Source organism: Tachysurus vachellii, chromosome 5 (genome assembly GCF_030014155.1).
Source record: "Tachysurus vachellii isolate PV-2020 chromosome 5, HZAU_Pvac_v1, whole genome shotgun sequence".
NCBI classification, from domain to species: Eukaryota; Metazoa; Chordata; class Actinopteri; order Siluriformes; family Bagridae; genus Tachysurus; species Tachysurus vachellii.
Window position 1 is genome coordinate 15,923,714 of NC_083464.1, and position 21,694 is coordinate 15,945,407.

At 36.7% G+C, this 21,694-nt stretch overlaps 1 protein-coding gene across 2 annotated transcripts in view; it reads right to left on the minus strand.

Moving 5' to 3' along the window:
- The window catches only part of grik3 (glutamate ionotropic receptor kainate type subunit 3), an 81,475-nt gene that overhangs the window by 31,242 nt on the left and 28,539 nt on the right, over positions 1 to 21,694 (minus strand). The window contains exons 2-8 of one of the 2 annotated variants that reach the window (XM_060869989.1): positions 11,889 to 12,062; positions 11,346 to 11,603; positions 10,946 to 11,127; positions 9,611 to 9,664; positions 5,192 to 5,362; positions 4,050 to 4,193; positions 2,933 to 3,040 (exon numbers count right to left, since the gene is read on the minus strand). In XM_060869989.1, coding sequence (XP_060725972.1) covers positions 2,933 to 3,040; positions 4,050 to 4,193; positions 5,192 to 5,362; positions 9,611 to 9,664; positions 10,946 to 11,127; positions 11,346 to 11,603; positions 11,889 to 12,062 — 1,091 coding nt within the window. The remainder of the gene's footprint in view (positions 1 to 2,932; positions 3,041 to 4,049; positions 4,194 to 5,191; positions 5,363 to 9,610; positions 9,665 to 10,945; positions 11,128 to 11,345; positions 11,604 to 11,888; positions 12,063 to 21,694) is intronic. The other variant, XM_060869990.1, reaches the window with a different exon arrangement.

The following is a 21,694-nucleotide window of genomic DNA, read 5'->3' on the forward strand; positions in this document are numbered from 1 at the left end:
AAGCCATATTTATACACCTCATTGCCAACAATAACATTTCAGACCTGAGCTCTGCTTGTCCTTAACAAAGACATTAATTAACAATGCTGGATACCATAATCCAATTTATTTTATGATCCACTAACTCATGCAGTTGTTTCAACAGCCAATTTGCTTCATTGCTAAAGGGTAAAGTATTAGGTTAAGACATGCTCTTTATGCTTTCTGGCATGTATAACAAATTAGACTAGGTAGTAATGAAGTTTAGTGTGCCATTATATTGCAATGCAGATTGTTATTTAACAAGAAAAAAAAAACAACATAAAATTGTGTTCTCATAAAACACCATCAACAGAGAACACAATTTACCAAACAACAGTGGAAGCTATTACTATGCATTCAAGACTTTGATGAACTACACATTTAAATGAGACAATCCAAGAAATCAAAGAGGAAGTCTATTCATTAGGGACAGTTGATCACTGGAATTTAACATCAGAAACCATTATTAACATAGGAATACGTTCACTTATTCATTTTTAGGAAAACTGCTGTATAGTGATCAAGCTGGATGTGAATCAGGAACCTGGTGGAAGTTAGGTAAATCCACCTTGGATTAGATGGCAAAAAAGAATAATATGAGGATGTATATAAATTAGAAGATTGAAATAAACATTTAATGTAACTAGTATATTGGTAATATAGTGCTAGTAATTATTTTAATAATCAGAGAAAATTTGGTATATTTCAACAATATGGTTTATGCCCTAATATTTCAGTATCTTATATAATAGCACTTAGTCCAGCACATGCTATTATTGTCCCTTTTTTGTGTGTCAGTGTTCTTTTTTGAGCACAAATTAAGGTAGAGATACCAAATGTGAAGACAGTCAGTGTTTTCTATAAAGATATTTCCCCTTATAGAAGAACAAACAAAGGAACAAAAATTCTAAAATTAATTAATTGGAGAATTATCTATTTGCACTTGATGCTAAAGGTTCACACACTCCTAAGCTACAGACATCCAAATTAAAGTTTTCACAACTCCATACATTTCATGTTACTATTTCCTGTGTTAAGTCACTTACTCTATCTATTAATAAAGAGGCCATTTCACAATAATGGCCAAGAGACCGATTTGTTTCAGGTTTTATTTACAACTTATAACAATAGATTTTAAATCTGTGAAAGTTTCTTTGTAAGTGTTTGTTGACATTTCTTTTTAATTGCTTGAAATTGAATGAAACACTTGTGGTGGCACCTGTCAATAACTTGAGAAACTTGAGAGGAACATAAATAAAGAGAAAGTTCAATTCTCTAATAAATATATTTAAGCTATTTGATGGACTAATGCCTAAGCCACATTTACACACCTCAGTGCCAACAATAACACTACCGACCTGAGCTCTGCTTGTCGTTAACAAAGACAGTACATAACAATACTGGATACCATAATCCAATTTATTTTATGATCCACAAACTTGAGCAGTTATTTCAACAGCCAATCTATTTCATTGCTAAAGGGTAAATTATTAGGTTAAGCTTGCTCTTTATGCTCTCTGACATGTACTGTATGCTGGAGTTTTGTCGAGCAAAAAATGTTTTTCGAACAAGTCAAACTCAGTCAGGTTTATGGGCCTCCTTGTCCAGACATGCATGTTCAGTTCACTCCACAAACTTTTTATGGTATTCAGGTCAAGGCTTTGAGATGGCCATATTACTTTCACTGTGGCTGTAAGACATTTTGTTACAACCTTGAAGACCTTAGGACCATTGCCCTGCAGGAAGATTCAGTAGTAACTTCCTGGTCTTGGTGTCTTACTTTAGTATTTCTAAATAATCCTCCTCTATCTATTTTCTCAAGAGCACCACTTTTTCAGCAAAACATCAATGCAACATGATGCTGTCACTCAATGCATCACAGCTGGGGTTGTGTTCTTCATATTAAAAGCCTCATCCTAATTCCTCCATACATAATGCTGATGGCTAAATCTGACGAGAGAACACTCCACCAAAAGGCTGATGATAATCTGCATGTTTCAGCCTCCAAATCTTTTCAGACCATGGTGATATAAACCTTGAATTGTGTATAGAATGAAAGTATTTTTTCACCTGATGCATCAGACCTCTTCAAAAGTTTCTTTGTTGTTGTCTTGGGGTTTAGTTGAACCTTTCAGACCAAAGGATGTTCATCCTAGGAGTTCCTTTTTTGCCTCTTTCCTGAATGATTCAGTGTTTGTGTTCGCCAGGATTTTTATGTTTGCATTTTGTTTATACATTATTCCTAAGGAGGAACCACACTTGAGCAGGTATACAAATTTGCCTGATGCCTTGGCTACATTGCTTGAATTTTCCTATGGTATTATGGTACCTTTCTACAGTCACAGAAGCACTCCCAATTAACTCCTAATTATTACAAATGGGCAATCAGGAAGTTCAAAATGATGTTTAAATGAAATCAATTTCTAAAATGTTCCATATTGTTTAAAGAGGGAGTCTTTTGCACTTTTGATATATTTCTGATATAATAAATTATCGTTGAAATACACCTGTCACTCATTCATTGGTTTAAAATAGCCTGTTTTATATACAGGGAAGATTCCATAATGTACTTGACAAAATAAATGTACTGTAGAATGTCATATATAGAGGTGTGAAATAGTATATTATTAATAGTATCAGTATATTTACAACCCAAAACATACATTTCTGACACACATTTTGCTGTTCCATCATCTGCCAGATGCATTTAAGTCCAAGTTCATAATCACATTTAATGAGATACAGCTCTGTTTTGCTTAAACTTCATCCCAACACAACTCACACACCTCTCTGAATCATGCCTAAGGCAGTTATGTCTGAGGTCTGAATAGCAATGGGAGAAATTGAAGTATTAAGTCCTCCTTTAGCCGTGTGTGAATTAGAGATGATTAGAGTAAATTAGAGTTGTCACCTTTTCCAGGCCGTCCTCCTTCAGGTTTACGATGTCTAAGTCAAAATCTGTCCTCAGGCCAGTGGTTTTGTTGAAACACAAACGTCCGGTCAGGCCGTCCCACTGAGACTGCACAGAAAGAAAGAGAGGGGGAAAATGTTTCAAAGCACACACACACAAACACTGGTAAGGTGTACTATATACCAACACACCAGACTGAGCATATTTCCTTTTTAATTACATTTTACATCCCAGTGCCTCTGCTACAAACTCCCCAAAGATTTCAGTCTTAATTATTGGCCATCTCAGTCACACCACTCAAGAGAGAAAGCATAAGAAAATACACATGGCAACCTTTAAATCCCTCTGCCACTGCTAACACAAACACACCCTCATTCACACTGAGACCAAGCCCAAAAGGGACTTGTTTAGAGGATGATAAGACTTCACAGGGACATTTATTCTGACTCAGTCAAATAGAAACAACACTCTCCACACTCGGTCTGTAGCCATCATTTTAGTTTCTTCTATACACAGAACAGTGCTCTACAATTCTAATCTGCTTATTATGAGTCACAATCACAGAGTCTCTTGTGAGTCAAAATAAGAGCTGATTATGCCATTCCCACTTGTGAGCAGAATGCACAGTGATGGGTTCATGTGGAAAGTAGGACACAAACAATGACACACACTGAGTTTATTACATGCATTTAAGGTGAAGGGGAAAAAGGGATTTTTTTTTTTTTAAATCAAGAGGACTTGTTCTATTCTGGCATGTTTTTCAGGTGCAGACAAAAAGCCTGACTACATAGCAAGAGAAAATGTTTCTGTATATACAAAAGTAGAAAAAACAAATTCTGTATTTTTCTCATGCAGATGTATAACCTTAAATTAAAGGAAACTTATTCCAACAAATATGATATGAATAAAAATATTAACATAGCACTTTTAACTAAACTAATCGGGCAAACAAAGCTGGCTTAATGTCAAACTCTGCAAACAATCCTGTAGTTCATACTGACCTGCACTGAACAATTACTTCTAAATATCATCAACATATGTTAGCCAGATGTGAACGTGCATCCCAGTGGACAGGAACGAGGAATACAATGCCCCCACCCTTGGCTGCAGTCATTACCTCCTTAATAAAGCTCATGAAGCGGCCGCCGAACCTCCAGGGCTTGTGGCGGTGACACTGCAGTGAGTTGACTGTCATCTGTGGTGCATGCTGGTAGGAGACGGATACAATGTGGACCGCGTCATATGTCAGAGCAGCATCTGTCTGAAATAAAGCAGGACACTATTTCAGCTGACATGAGCAGACGCAGCAGAGCGTGCAGCCGACCAACACACCCGTGTTTCTGCACCATTAGCAGAGGTGCATCAAAAGCATGTAAGTCAGGAGGAGGGGGGAAAGCAAAGATTCTGGCATGCACTGATATCTCAGCAGAGCAGCTCAATACACATCAGGTGGTGTTTTTCTTTTTTACATTCTCTGGTAAACAACAAAGTTCAAGAAGTTTTACATTATTTATGTCACACCATTCTATGCAATGAGCTGTTTGAGTAACTGGAACTGTCCAGTTCAGCAAAAAAGATATTAAAGGTACACTGCCTTAACATTTATAGTAAGATGTTAAGGGATTTTATGTGTATAGCATTTCCAGGATAATTAAGTGCTTGTACTATTCACAGAAAATTCAATGCAGAAAATAAGCATTTTGTGTCGGTCAGACCTCTGGGAATACACTGGGAGAATATAAACTTCTGTAAAATATAGTAACTGATAAATACAACAAAGAGACATAGGACATTATAAATGTTCCTAATGAATTTTGCTTGCATGTAGAAGCCTTAATCCTTTTATCAGTGTTTCCATATATCACAACTGATGAGTGATTTCAATGTTCATTAATAAGCTTTCCTTAATAAATGTAGACAATGAAATCAGAAATATACAGATTATGTGACCTGGTAGCCTTAAAGTACTGTTTTATCTTTCATTTGCCTGATTATTACTAGAGAGTGTCTCACATAGCCTATATTTCCTCTAAGAACTAATATAATAAATTTATCATACATCTAAGGATCAGAATTAATTAAAACAGAGAAATCTGTTTCTTGTCTTCAAAGAACCTATGCACATTTATGCAAAATTTAATTTTCTTTCATCCTTATTGCATATGTTGTTTTTTCTACAACATTCAGTATGTTATTCTTTTAGCAGAAACAGAGGAGCTTAGAGTGTAGCAAACAATAAGCATATAAAATAAAGCATACCGTCATAATTCCTTCCAGCAGACCAGAATCAGGTTTTGGAGGGATCTGCTTCTCTGTGGACCATTTCTCCACAATGGAAGCCACTTGAGGATTATCCACATTTAGGATGCGGAAACCGGTCATATTGACACCACAGAAACGGTAAGGCTCTAGATTGATGGCCATAAGATCCTAAAAAGGGTGAAGAAAGAAAAGGAAAGGAAAGAAGAGTGAGAAGAGAAAAGACAACCTTTATCCAGGGTTGAATTGAACCTTGTTGTTGCTGGGGGAAAAGGCTGCTTGAATCTTTGTCTCATAATAAAAGGCAGCGATATAGCAAGGGTAAAAAGACATGCAGTGGGAAAATGAAGGACAGTGAGGATAATGCTGTATTTCTGGGCTGCAAAGATATAGAGGATGAGGGGGTGTAGGTTGCACAAACCTCAGTATATGATATCAGAGACAACAGTCAGCCTCTCAATAGCTGATTGAAACAGTTATTTCCTCAATAATCCTGTGTTCATTGTTCTGGTTCTGTGCAACCATCCATAAGTATGCCACCCGATAGTGAATATGGCCCTGGCACTGAAATGGATCACAGTGTCTTTGGATTCAAAGCCTTTTTCACAGCATGAATAAAGGATTGGAATTTCACATATTGAAGCAATGATGTGCAACTAAACCTATAAAAATGAAACCACTTGTGTGAAAAAAGGGGGGAAATACAGTTTATTAGATATAGACAATGCTGATAGATGTTATAGAGCAGTCTGTAAACAACTAAATTAGATGATCAGCATCCCAAATTATTTAAGAACTATGACAATGTACAACTGGAGACATAAATTTGGTGGTATATTGATGAAATGGTTACTGCTGTTGCCTTATATCTCTCATACAGGTCCCCTGTACTTGGGCTACTCTCTGTGCGTTTCCTCTAGGTTCTCTGGTTTCTTTATATCACCCAAAACATACCAGTAGGTGGCTTGGCTAAAATGAATTGCCCCTATGTGTGAATGACTGTCTGAATGTGTGTGTACATCGTGCCATGAATCTCATCAAGGGCAAACTCTGGCCATGTGCCCAGCATTCATGGGATAGGCTCCGGATCCAACTAAAACATTGTGATCCTAACTAGAATAAAGATGTAAGAGTTAAAATGTCTTAAAAGACTTTGGTGTTCCATCATTAGCAGAATAGCACTGTTGGCTCTACGTTTCAGGTTCTGTGTTACTGATCAGAAGGTCGGAGGTTCAAGCACCAGCACACCAAGCTGCTGCTTTTGTGCCCTTGAGCAAAGCCCTGAACCCTCTCTGCTCCAGGTGCATGTATCAGGGCTGATGATGGGCTCTGACCCTAGCTTGCTAACAAGCTGGGCTGTGTGAAACTATTATTTATAAAAATGACATATCATCGTTGTCGGGCGGAAACCTCGTATGTCCAAATTTGGTCAATTTCATATTTTTTCACATATCGATGCTATTGGTCAGTGCCCACGTGGGTCTGTTATTAACCAATTATTAAGTTATTAACCAATCTAAAGTCTTGAAAATAGCTTGAGCGCAAATCTCATAACTCCATTGGACACTTCAACTGTCCACCTCTTCTTCACTCCGTGGGAGAGCTTCGCGGCATATTTCTCCTCAAGAAGAGTCGCAACGAATCAACACGTCTTCTGAGGTAAATGTCTTCAAAACACTGGTCTCAAAGAAAAAAAAATCTTGACCCCCGCTAGTTCTGGTGCTCGTCTGAGGACAGGAATTTAGCGCAAGACAATCCACTGCAACGTGGACTAAACCCTGTGCACTGCAGATAAGGTACGGCGTTTTTTTAATTTCCTGAAAAATAACGGTTTTGGAGATACGAGGATTCCGCCTGACAGCGACGATATATTCTTATATATAAGTTATATTTACACCTGAATTTAATTCTGTAATGATTGTTTCTATCAGTGCCAATATTTAATAATTTAATTGGTTTATGTTAATGCTATGATTATGTTAATATCAATCTTGTAATTGGAAACTTACGGAAGGACTTTCATTAAAGAACTTAAGTTTAGTATCAGCAATGAAATCATGTTTTGATGAGAAACATAACATTTATATACACTATACATAATATGTTCGCTTAAATATGACTGAACACATTTATTTTTTTCAAAGAAGTATAAACCCTTAACACTTACCAATACAATAGCTACGGGGACAAAGAAAAAAAGGCAAATCATTTGAAAGAAGGAAAAGAATCTATTAGTCCTGGAGGCAGCTCTGTTGACTTTTCACGGTCTGATACGTCAGAAGCTTCCTCCTCTCAGATGATAAAATAGAAACATTAAAGCCAAATTCCAGTGGAGTGTAGCTGTGTTGCTGTAGAAATGATATGTTCTTTTATCACCTCACACAACGTCTATTTAGGAAATAAATTCTAGGCTGTGACAGAAATCTTAAGTAGATATCGAGTTAGTTTATTATACTTTGCATTGGAATAGTCTATTTTTACACTATATTAATTTATCTTGGTGTCTGTGCTTAAAATTTAGTCACATATCTCAGAGTTATAAGCCCTTACATGGATATGCCTTGAAAGAGATGTGTAAAAGTGTAGATGGATTTATAGATGGATAGACAGATGGTTGGACTGACACACGCAGATAGAAGGATGGATGGATGGATGGATGAATAGATCCAGACAGACAGACAGACAGACAGACAGACAGACAGACAGACAGAGACAGACAGACAGACAGACAGACAGATAGATAGATAGATAGATAGATAGATAGATAGATAGATAGATAGATAGATAGATAGATAGATAGATAGATAGATAGAAAAACAGCTAATGCTGAAACACAATTCACTTGACAAAGTATTACAGCTGTGTTCCTGTGCTGCAGTGTATGAATGATTTACTGCAGTAAACACGGACTTATACACAGCAGAACACCTATTTTCATGCTGCTCAAATTGAGGAATGAAGTCGGTGCATAAATACGAAAACACAATAAGGCGATTGCTCAGTTATTCATCTTCATGTCAGTGAACTTACTGTTTTGGATCTTTATTAGACTTTAATTGGTAATATATGGCTTTTATATGTTTATATATATTACTGACCATGAAGAAAAAAAAAATGCTTAATCTTTAGAGGCTTTGTAACTGAAATTTAGAAATTCATTCTAAAGCTTTTTTAAGACTTAACAGATTTCTGATATAGTAATATATAGTAGATATAGTAATTCTGATATATTATATATTGTGAAATACTTAAACTAAAATCTGCTGTAAGCACACCATGTATGCTGCAGTGCATATTAACATCACTGGCATTAATATCAATATTTCTTGTATAGCTCATCCATCATAGTCTTCCAGTTCTATAGTTTATCTGTCATATTTAGAGAACATTACCTCTGCTTAGTTTCACTGAACCAAGATTATTTTGAAATGAGACCGTGAGCAAACTGACACACTTTGTATTGTCACATACCATTTACTATGATCCCTACTCTTACACTTAGCAGGTCATTTGGGCATAGATTTAAGCCCTCTAACAAACTGCGGGAGACTCATGGACTAACGTTCATATTGTCTCTGACTACGCTCTCCTTAATGACTGATGCTGTTGCAAACCAGATTTTTCTGTCATTGATTTATCTTTCCACTGTTTAAAGGAGACCATATGTTCTTTGACAATGTCTATCATAACCCCTACACATGTAATGTGTAGCTCAATATGTGTCTGACACCACCTAATGCATGTGTTTTTTTTTTCCTGCAGAATACAAAAACTACATATTGTAGTTATATGATTTATTGAAACCGTAGCGGATTCCTTTAAGTATAAGAATACAGAAATTCTCATTCCTGTTAAAGCGTGCCTGTTTTTTTTCTGTAAATAATAACTAGCTTAAATATCAATGTGCAAATACTGAGATGATTTGTATTCAGACTGTGATGCACAATAATCCTTTAACAGGGTACAATAAGCTATTGGTCCTAGTGTCCCTGCTTTGCAGTTTGATACATCAGAAGCAATAAAAGGGCACTCAGAATTGCACAGGAGAGGCAGAGCTGGCATTTAAAGAGTTGAGTCAGAATATCACTGTAAACATTTGGGACGGTTTTAATTCAAAGGGCACTCAAATGCTGGGTTAATAGCTTAAGCATTTCTACCTCAATTAAACTCTTAGCTTACACAATCAATTGACTATCTGTGCCTTTATAGAAGCTTTTCAAAGAGTTTTGTTGACTTAAGCTGGGTGGTTATTTACACACGGATACCGGAGACACCATTACACTGCGGATTTGTCAAACAAATTTGCTATTATGGAGTAGCTCCAGTGCCTATTGGCAATTAAAAGCTATTCATCAAAAAAAAAAAATCAGGATGAAAATAAATTAGATTTAAACTGCTCGAATGAGTTTGGAATATTACCAGAGTAGTAAAGATGTAGTGGTAGTACTCTGTCATCATTCCCATCATCTGGGCCTGGAGTAGTGCATCAGGAAAAAAGGTACACAGGGAGGTGGAAATGAGGGAGAGAGAGAAAGAGAGAGAGAGAGATAAATGCAAGACAATGAAAAAGGTCAGCACCTCAATTTACAATCAATATAAACGACCAAGTCAAAAAAGCTAGGGAAAACCAAATGTATTTACAACTGCAGGACAGATAAAAACCAGTGGACTCTATGTCCATATTGACTCATGTCTGATACCACACTTACTGCAAAGGTCAGAGGTACACACAGATGACAAAATCCAACTTGACTAAAGTCTTGTCCCCATTTGTCTGTTCAATGGATCAAGAAAGCAACAGTTATACAAGCACTCTTCCACCAGCAATTTTGACACTCTTTCAATCCCCTCTGAATGTCCTGGATTTCGCAGGGTGGCAATATTTCCTCTAAAAATTAAACCGTCTGTTGTGATGCAAACCCAAGGTTTAGCCAACCACTAAAAGTAAATTTTCAGGTATGTCTTTTTCTCTTTTTCAAACAAAAATAGAGACTTCACAAAGTGAACAAGGTCCATCTTGTCTACCACACTAGCATTAAGGGAATGTACGGACGTCATGAGCCATCCGGGCTGTCTGATTTTACCTGCTTCTGTAATATTTACTTGTATGTGTCCGTTCTAATTCCTGCCTCCCCTCCCTCCACATACACATATCGCTCTGGTTTTTAAAGCCATATGGGATTTGGCCTGCAGACAGCTTCGACACACTTCCTGTCCTGTCACATTTCCCATTTCCTTATGGCCCGAAGGGAAATGCATGTAGCGACAGAAGTTCAGGTGAAGCTTACACAGAAAGGCAGGCTGCAGACAGGTGACCAGAAGAATCAGGGTTATAGAAACCACTTGCTCATGAGTTCTAGTATGAAATAATGAGGTCTTTCTTTTGACCTAGAAAACTACTGTTGGTAGTTTAAACTCATCAAAGTAAGGGTAGAATGATTTGAGTTTAAACAGTCAAAAACTTTGGGGAAATAAGAAGCTTATAAAACTGTTGCACTTTAAGCTTCTTACCTGTCTTATATAACTTTGATATGAAAAGTGATTTATCCAACATCCTCTTTGGTTCCAGGAAACCATAGGTCAACATCCAAGATGGTATTTACCCAATAGGTGTCAGCTCAAAAAGAGTCTGGCTAAATATGCCAACATGTCTTTAAATAAATAATTCCACATTCCTGTTTTATGACATCAGTATATATTAGGCATGGTTAAGAAAGTGGTTTATGTCATGCAAAAACAAGCATGCAAACTGACGTGTTTAAGAATCTGTGCAGCCATGATATGGCTGCAGTCAAAGATGATGCGGAACTCTCGGCTCCTCTTCATCTCCTTCAGAAGCGGACGGGTGTCAGTAGTGTCCAGAGGGAGTTGCCGGATCTTCAGCCTTATATTGTACCTAGATGGGGCCATGATTAGCTCCTGGAGTCGAATCAAACCTGTACAGAATATGCATAACCAAACATTTTTATCATTTAAAAACCCGCTGTTTATTTTTTTTTTATTACCACAGAATACATTTTACACAATAAATCTCAAATATTGAGTGGCAATAGATTTTGTGTGTGTGTGTGTGTGTATGTGTGTGTGTGTGTGTGTGTGTGTGTGTGTGTGTGTGTGTGTGTGTGTGTGTAACCAAGGAGGTATTATATCTCACCAGTGCTGTCATCATACACCACAGTTGCTGTTTTCCACTTGAGGAATTGCACCAGGTCCAAGATGGCATAGCTGAGGGAGGAGTAGTCTGGGTACAAGTTGGCATAAAATGCGTCTCTGTTGTCCATTGGGTGATGTTTCCACCTTACTTGGATGTGCGGAACCTCCAGTGCATTGCAGATGGACTGTACTGCATTTGACGAGGAGCTATGTGATGGCCCAAATATGGCCACAACACCTAAAGACAGCTGGTCACAAGCTGACAAGAGTAAAGCTCATGTTAACACATGTTCAGACAGGAATAAAATACCTGTGTGTATGAGTGTATACGTGTATGAATAAAAGACATGGTTTGACTAAACAAAAGTAGACATTAATCAGTGAATACAGGTTTGGAAAGAAAACATTAATAATCACTGAAAAGAATTAGCTCCTGGACATCTACACACAAATTACTGATCACTTATTGCAATTATCGTTATCTACTTTTGCAATTATTTCAATGGTATAGTCTGATTAGCTTTATTTGATTGAGTTGACTTACCTTTCCTTGAGGCCTCAAAGCTATCGTAGATATTAATCCGCTGGATGTCATATGTTAATGTTGTGTTTGGCAATAATGTCCTGTTTCTGTTGATGTTATTGACAGCAAATTTAAAGGCCAGTTCCTCTGCACTAACAAGTGAGACTGGCCCATCTGTTTGTTCAAAAATCCCTCCTGTAAACCAAACAGAAGACTATGTTAACACAGAGCAAACCAGACAAAACTGTGTTTCAGTCCTACATCAAAACTTCTGGATCTAAACCTCTGGCTGTAATGTATCAAGTAAACTGTTGTGTGTGCCATAAGGCACCACATTAGATTTACTCAGCAAATAGATGGAGTCTGAATGCATTCAGGGTCCTGGTTGTGAGTTTCAGCTCAGGCTTTTAAAGTTCAGAGCCATAATGGAGATGAGGGCAGACAAGACAGGAGGAAAAAAAGCAAATAGGCCCATCAAAGGATCCAAGCCATTTTCAGGGCAGTAGGTCTATAATAAAATGGACTATTATGTGGAATGTTAGATCTTTACGGACCTGTGCAAACATTTTTTCAGCTACTTTACTTCACAATATACTGGGATACTAGAAATTCATTAAATGGTGTTAGTAATTGTAGAACAACACGGTTGAATTCTTAAATCAGAAGGTATCCATTCATTTTCTCTTGCAGCAGGATATATGTTTAAATTAAAGCATTATCATTACTATAGTGACAGCTCATTCACAGGGACTTGTATCTTAGACACACACCTTATAATAAAGAATTAAATTATTTGTTTAATGTGTCATTATTATATGGAAGTTCAGCTGTCAGTCCTTTGTAATGATTTAATTTGCAAGACACAGGAGAGTTTTCAGGAGAAAGGACTAGATACATTTCTTTTTGGCTTATTAACTTTAAAAGAGAAAGAAAAGATGGCTGGTGAGCAAATGATTATACAGTAGCTGCTCTATCATGAGCGATAACAGTAAATAATTGGTCTCAGAAACAATCCACAACTGACAACAAATTAAAGATTGCATTGTGTTGTAGAATTTTCTTATCTATATATTAAAAATTGTTATTGTTGTGAAATGAATGTTGTGTAAGCAGAATAAAGCCTTTTGGGCTATTCTGATGTACAAGGATTTTACACATGTAATTGAGCTTTGTATTGAGCCATATAATTATTCAACATCCTTAAGGTTTATTAATACTTTTAGATAAACTTCAGCATCTCCAAACAAGTTAGATATAACAATCAATTCTGAAATCCAGGGGCCTCTCTGCTAAGTAAAGGTTATAAGGAAACTATCCACTGTTTGGGATTCGATAACGTAATATTAGATTTTTATGTTTACAACAAATATTTTAACCTAAAGCCTTTAGAAAGCACACAGATCAGCAATGACATAAACCATGTTAAACTGTACACACAAGCAAAGCCATCACCCCAAAAGCATTTAATTTAAGTTGCAGCTTCTTGTACCACAGCAGGGGTCATCAGCTCCCTGAAGTGCTGTGATCTTCCCTAAGCATCAGTTGCTACAGGATCCCAGTCTTCCACTTCAGAGCTCAGAGCAGCAGCTACAGAGCAATGCACTCTCCACTATTTATGACTCCAGCCCCACTCGCATTCCAGAGGGAGGCAATGCATAAACTCTGTGGAAGGAGCTTGGCACATTAAAATAAATGAATCCTGCCGTTTTGCAGGGAAATCTCATTAGAGTACATTAAGTAATTGCTGGAGTATATACTAATTTGACTGTTAAGAGGATAAAATGTGCATTGCTCGGAAGCACTTTAACAAATTTAATAAACATGTTGGGTACCAGCTCCTTGGGAGGAAAAAGAAATCATGGAATAATTCAAATTGCCATTTTCAGAATACCTTGTCGTAAGCATAATGCAAAGTCTTAAATAGGGATTTTTCTGTCAAATGCAAGGATTTTTCTGTCAAATATGGAGTAGGAAAACTGGACTGAAAAACAAAAGGAAAACGAACGAAAATTTAACAGGGCTGAATAGGATAATGTTAGTAGAATTTTAAGTGTCAATGCTTAAGTTACTTAATGATAACTCTAAAAGGCCAAAAGTAAATTGAGCTGTAAATGTTTGATGTGAGATTTCTCTCCTCCTTAACATTAGTCAATTTTGTTTGTGATTAACTTGTTTCCTATTCCTAGGCAGAACTACAAAAGAGCTTAATTAATCTCTTGGGCCATAGCCTGAGCAGAAAACATGCACTCATTACAGCTGCTGCTTTTCATAATATAGCCCTTAGTGAGCTTATTTAGAATGTGAATGAATGGGTTTCAGATATTTCACTGAAATTAAACATATCCAAAATGGTATTCACAGGATGCCATACTGCACGGTTGAGCTAAATAATACCTCACAAGGTTGAGCTAATTAATACATTACAGATATTAATGTATTAATGTATTATTATTACATAATGTTATTTATTTGTATTTCTATTATATAATAATATATTTTTTGCTGTCATCCTAAAACAAAGCTGCAGTTGTAATAACATAAATCTGATTTATTCAAGGACAATTTGTTATGATGGACCAGGAATAATGGTCGTATGTACAGTACTGTCCCAAAAGGCAAGCCTTACTATATTATGTTTTGTGGTAAAAGGCCTGAGAGTCTAGATTCATGTTTACATTCTTTATTTCAGCTTACTTCATGAACCATTATACAGTACAACATAAAAATATATAGATTTCATATTCTACTATCAAACAAAGCATACATAGTGAACAATATTTTGATATAGGCTTCATTAACTGTGCAACTGAAAATATCAATATCCTCAACCTCAATAGGTAAAAATGTTTAGATCTAGTGATCTATTCATCTCTATAGGTTGTATAGGCTGTATAGATCTAAAAAAAAATGCAACCAGACTTTAACTATCATGAAATAGAAATAGACTACTCTTAGATTCAATCATAGCCAACATCAAAATGGTTAATGTTTTTCTTGTCATCTTGTCATCTTCTTGTCATCTTGTCATTATCATAAAGATCATTCAGTTTAAGCACACAAACTATTTAGACTTTTAAGAATTTAGACTTGCTGAAGTACTCAAATCTCCATACAGTTTTCTCTAAGCTTTTGTTTTCTCTAGCCCACTCAATTTTGTCTCCATATGTTCCTCGTTCAAGCTTGTTCATTCCCCCATCCAGGCGGTTATGAGCTGTGCCTGGGTCTGCACAACAAGACAATATCATTATGTTTCTGGATGAATGTATGCTAGCAAACTGAGCAATTTCATCGAGTTCTTTTGTATTCATGTCCTTCTCTGGTAGGGTTCCCAGGCTGCCTGTGAATAGCTCCACTGCTCCCCGGAAGCACAATGCAACTTTGCTGCACAATGGCTGAGAAGAATTGAGCCAACAATGGCTAGTACTAAACAATTACAGCAAACTACCAGCATTGTGCACAACATTGACCAATCACACTGAACACAGCATTTATTCCATTTCCATATCCTCAAAAGAAACCTGAAGATGTAGTGTGGTATTCCTCTGTGCTTAACTGTCAAGAAATGTAATTCAATCACTTGATAAATAAGCACATTTATTTAAAATCTGTCACTGTGTAATGTTGTTATTTACATTTAGCATGTATATCAAATATGAAGACGATTTGTAGGGAGAGTAATAAGTGAGTACAAGTGAGGAACTGGTGATGTGACACATAAAAGGTGTGATTTAATGAATGTTAGGATTTGTTCATATTTTTAAATGCTGCCCATTTAGACTGACATTCTCCATTTTAAGTTAAGATTTGAAGTCAAATAAATTTGCAAAGTGCTCCATTATTCCCCTATAAATCATTTTTATTTTTTTTTATCACTTTTTAATTTTAATCCCTTGCTTATTCAGGGTTGACACTCGGAGCCCCTTTTGCTATCGGCACTATTTAAAGTCATTTTAAAGTACAGATTTCTAATTTCATGTTGAACAACATTACATTTAACCACATATGGTATGTGACATGGGTTAATATGTTGGAAATGTGTAATGAGAAAACACAATATAATTAAATTATGTCCCATTTTCCCATTTCCTATATCAGCTATACATCTGACTATATCAAACGTGTAATATGCTCATATTCCTTTTTTATTTGACGTGATTAGTAATACTCATAGAGGCCAGAATGCACTAATATCCCTGCTGTCAAATAACTGCCAGGTAACAACATATTTGTAAAATCTAATTTTATGCTCAAATGACTCTACTCACGCAATTTATCGCAGCTTTCACTCTCCCTTCCTCGTTCACTCACTCTCTTTCCTTCTATCCAGCTTAGCAAGGTTTATGATCACATTATTATTCAGAAACATTCACAGTGGATAATGTGACAGAGCAGAGCTGCTATTTGAGCCCTGTATCACACTGAGTTCTTTTGCTTTTCAAGCCCAGACCTAATTCTCTCTCCTCCACACCAGACCTGGACATGTGTAGCTCATTCATATGCATTTGTTAAACACAGTTCACGAAAAGATTTCCACTAGAGACAAAAACACAAAGTCATCATTATGAGTGACATTGAGAACCACATCCACATGAGAGTTAAGTAAAACACTGGCGGAGAACCAGCAGGGTGGACTCAAAACATGCCTATCACACACTAAAATATGTGAGGTTTATATCTTTCAGAGAATATAATACACAATTTATTCAACACTGGCTAGTGTATCATTAACTGTTATCATGAAGGTTTGGAGCTTTAGTGACAGAATGTCTGGTGAATATTGTCGTGTGTCAGATGAATTTTGCCGAGGATGCGCACGCATGTACATAGATAGACACACAGACAGACACACAGACACAGCACATGGGAACAGAATCAAATGCTTGGCATCATCATACATGGTGAGACAAAGAAGCGAGATCTCAGCAGGAGAGAAGCCAGGCTTTTTCATTAGCAGCAGCTGTGAGTGCTGTCGCTGGTGGCCATGGACCTAATGTCACCCACTGCATGGCATTTCATGGACATGATTCTGTTATCTCCAGTGCCACTAACAGCAAATTTCATGTGGTATGTGTGCAAAGTTTAAAAAAAAACAAAAACAACTAAAACTGGATTTATTTATAATACAATAATTTCACTTTCCATCTATTATAATCACAGCAACAATTCTTTAGATCCATGTAAATAAAGAAAAACACACTAGCGTATATCCATAACCATATACTGTATGTATCCATGTTTGTGGCTGCATTTCATTAAACTAGATTTACCACAAATCCCCAGCATGGTGTCTATGCTTATAATGAAAATGCTAAACTCTAAACTGCACCCCAACAGCTCCTGAAATAACTGACAAACAATAAACAGTAACTTGAAATTAGCTTCATTTGAACAGAGCTTCACTGATGATGTAAAGGTTATTTTCCATGTTATGCTCAGTGAAAGCTGCATTCCCTCGGGCACCATGTTTTGCCCCACACACACTCTGAATTTCAAGACTCACCAGTTTGCTCCAGTATGAAGACTGAGCTCCATTAACAGCCCAGCTGGCACACTTTACCCCATTATTCCTTTTCTCCACAACACGCACACTCTCACACACATACACACACACCATGACATTTCTCTCTGAAAATGCACACACACAAGAAGACTCAAAAACTGTTCACAAAATTAGGGCTATGAATGAACAAAGAATAAAGTGGCTAAATGTGACAGGGAAAATGCACTCAGTGTGTGCTGTTAATTTTAAGAATTTGTCGTCTCAGCCTTTCCCCTATTCAAACAATTCATCATCCGATCCATCTGGGTATTGACAAAAGCATCTGAGACACACAATCCTATTTTAGTCTCCAAGAGAGAAACAGTAGGAAGTTCTAACAACAGACATCTGTGTGTGTGTGTGTGTGTGTGTGTGTGTGTGTGTGTGTGTGTGTGTGTGTGTGCACCTCTTTCTGCAGCTTGGGGGCATCATTTTCATTAAGGCGACACTAACAGACCTTTTAATTCTTGAGCCAAAAACAGCAGACCGGATGTATCCTGAGGGTCAAATACTCCCATGAAGAAAATGGATCTCCAAAACCCAGATCACAGGGTAAGATAACCACTACACACTGGCAGTACTAAGGGTGGTGTAATTGACATTGATTTTACACTTTAGGAAGCAATTAATATCTAAACTGAGTTTAGCAAGTGAATAGTATTTCCAATTTTGTTGGAGAAAGTGTTAACATTGTTTATGGACTATACATGATTAGCTGGCTCTTTAAAGATGTCTTTGTTCTGCTACAAAAGAGAATACTTTAATTTACTCAGCTGGTTCCTTAAGAGCTGTTTTTACAAGGCAAAAATGACTTTTATTGCTGTCATTTTCTACATCTAGGCTTGAAAAACTAAACTGCTTTTTTTTTTTTAAATATATTAGAAAAGATATTCTAGAATAGCCAGAGGTGGTGCTGGCTTATATAAGTCAAGGATTCCCTACTCCCGACACACCTTATTAAGCTCATCATCTAGCGGTCATACCCTACCATGCGTTGATCAGTGAGAACTGAGTGCCCAGGACAAGAGTTCACGAGCCTATATTGAAGTGCTGAACTTCTGTCCACCCAACTAGAGATTAGATTACCCCATTTTCAAGGTGCAAGCGGACAAGACTAAATATAAAATTGCCCCACTTTTGACTAAAGAGGCTGTTCCCATGCAAACCTAATGCTGGGGGAGGGTCAGGGCATATCTTTTGAGACACCCCTGGCTAATTTCTAGGACAGGAGCGACTAAAATGGAAAATGAGTGGACTTTTCTCCGGTCGTTTTAACATCCCCTGGAACAAACCCAATAAATGAGTGTATGACATTGGGTCCACCTCTGAATAACTTGAATTTTAGTGGTCATATAATATTTAGGTCTCAACTTTTATGCACTAATACCTTTTCTGGTTCACTGTGCGCTTTAGGAATATATGGATAACCCAACATTTTCTCTAATTTCACAAGGTCACTAATATAACCAATATAATTAGTATGAACCATTCAAAATAGAGGATATGTAATCTAGAGAAATCAGTGTGCACCGCTTTTACATGTTCCGTGTCAAATTCATTTGTGTATCCTTCTCTACTCATTTCTGCCTCATATACTGTAGAAGCATGGTTGAATCACAGGGAGATAAAAATAATCTGACACATGTTGTAGTCTTCAATCATGCGGTGCTATGCACTGAACATCATTTTTTGTGAGTATCATGTAAATGCATTTTAAAATAACTACAACATATGCTTACAGAAGAGGTAGAATTAAACCTCTGCTTCAAATATTTGTCAGAAGATATGTATCTCATTCAGCAGACTAGTCATTTGTTGAGTGCCATGAGAGCTTTCTTAACATTGTCGTCTCACTTCAAACACTGTCTTTACAGGTGTGCGTTTATGATAAAGTGCCTTTGTTTTATCACGGCTCATCCATTGTCTCTGAATGTTGAATGCATCTTTTCAAAGCCAATTAAAGCCTGTAGAAGTGGCTGCACTATATTGATTGCACGAGTTCTTACCAATTTAAATGAACACAAGAGGAATTCTGTCACTGACATGACGTGAGTTAATGTGCCTTAAGTGTCTACACAGGAATTCAGGCAGGAAGAACTGACAATTGTTCAAGGACACATTTTATTACTTGCTCAGTTCAAGTCAAACAAGTCCACAATACACCACTTTCTGCATTATGAGGAGGTATAGTTCTTCACATAATAAAAACAATGCACAAGAGATAAGAAAAAAATCTATGATATAAGAAAGACCAACTCAGAATTTTATGGTGCTTGCACAATATTGCTAATGACATCAATATCTTGGGTCAAAAAAGCATTCCACATGTAAATTGACTTATTCACTGTTCTGAATACATTATTCACTGTTTTCATCGACATATTCACTCCTTTGATTGAAAGCTAAGAACAGTGTTAATCCCCTTTAGGGAGAGTTTTCAGTAAGAGGATTTTCCCATCCTTCTTCAAACCTTTTTTGTTTGATCAAAAAATGTATATGTAAGCACATGTATCTCTGCAGAACCTGTCCTATTTGATTGCATTACATCAAAACATTTAGGAAATAAATCTTCCAGGAAAATTCTATAATGCATGTACTGTTCATTATCCTGGATCCTTAAGTATGATTTTTTTTCCATCAATGGTTTATCAAACTTGATCAAATTGGATCTTGCTTTTGGGCTTCATTAAAATCCTGAGGTCTGTTGATTATTTTGGCTATTTTAAGGTTTTAATGCAATCCAAATAACCGTTGGAAAGTGATCCCTGGAAAGTGTGTTCTTTGGGTAATATGTCATAAGTAGTGTGTATTTATCATTTTTCTTAGTCTGTGACTGTCTTAGTATCCATTAGGTCTTCCAGAAAATAGGCTCTTAAGCAAAATAGGAGAGTTTTTCAAAAACTCTAAACTGAAATAATAGAAACTGATCCATGTTAAGAACTTAAGCAAATCAGATGTAAATTATTCTTCTGAATGGATACAAAACCTCTGCTATGTAATGGTACTAATGGTACAATCTTTAACCCATAAAGGTTTAAATAAAGGCTATTCTTGAATATATCAATAATGAGGTAAACAATAGAATGATAAATAATAATATCTATTTTTTTTTTTTACGTGTTAAGAGCCTTTATCTTCTTCCCTATTAGATGACTGTCTGGCATGTGAGCAGTCTACATTCTCCACATCAATTTTTGCTGCAATTTTCCAAGTAGAAGTCACGCTAGTTGCACAGTACAGAATGTTCGCTCTGTTCTTCCTAATCTCAAACATGCAGTGGGCTTCCTCACTGACAGCTGTGCTGCCTGACACCTAACAAGCAGTAACGCTTTGTTAGTAGTGTAACACTGGGCCTACACAAGCCTATTATTTAGCTACCCATTAAAGAACACATCTTTACACACTTGCCTCTTATCATATACAATGCCACTAACCAAATATAGTTGGAAACTATGACTTTGCATGTGTAAATCTCAGAAGACACAAAAGCATTTCTTTTTATTAACAGATTTGTAAATATCGATTCCAATATTACAATGGAGAATATCACAAATATTCTCCATTGTACATTAAAAGCTTTATAGCAAGCAAAGTCAGACTGTCGTGTCTGCCAGCATCAATGAGCCAAGTGAGACTGGTGACAATAGAAGCATTAACCACTGTTATCAAAACTACAATAGAAAATAATCTAATTAGGATCAGTAATTGTATTGTAATCTGTAAGCCTGAATGTGCTTTTATTTAAATCTGTTGACTATAATATATGCATTAAATTACTTTGCATGTGCCTTCTTCCCTGGTGCCATCTTTTGACCCCAGGTAAACAACACACACACACACACACCTGACCGTCCACATAAAAGCGTAAAAGTAAATATGATTCATTAGACCTAGACCACTTTCTTTTATTGCATAATAGTCCAGCTGTGATGCTCAGGTGTCCAAGCTGTGATGCACTGTGACATTTGTTCTGTACACCTTTCTATTATAGCTAGCATTAACTTCAGCTATCGGACCAGATAACCAGCTAGCCTTCATTCTACATGCAAATCAATATGCCTCCGTCTCCCATGACCCTGTCACCAGTTCACTGGTCGTCCTTCCTTGGACAACTATTGGTCAGTAATAACAACTGCATACCTGGAACAACCCATAAAACCTGTTGTACTGGAGATGTACAAACCTCGTTATCTAGCCATCACAAGTTGGCCTTTGATCAAAATCACTCAGGACCTTACAGCTGTCCATCCTGCTTTCAACACATCAACTTCCAGGACTGATTTTAGTT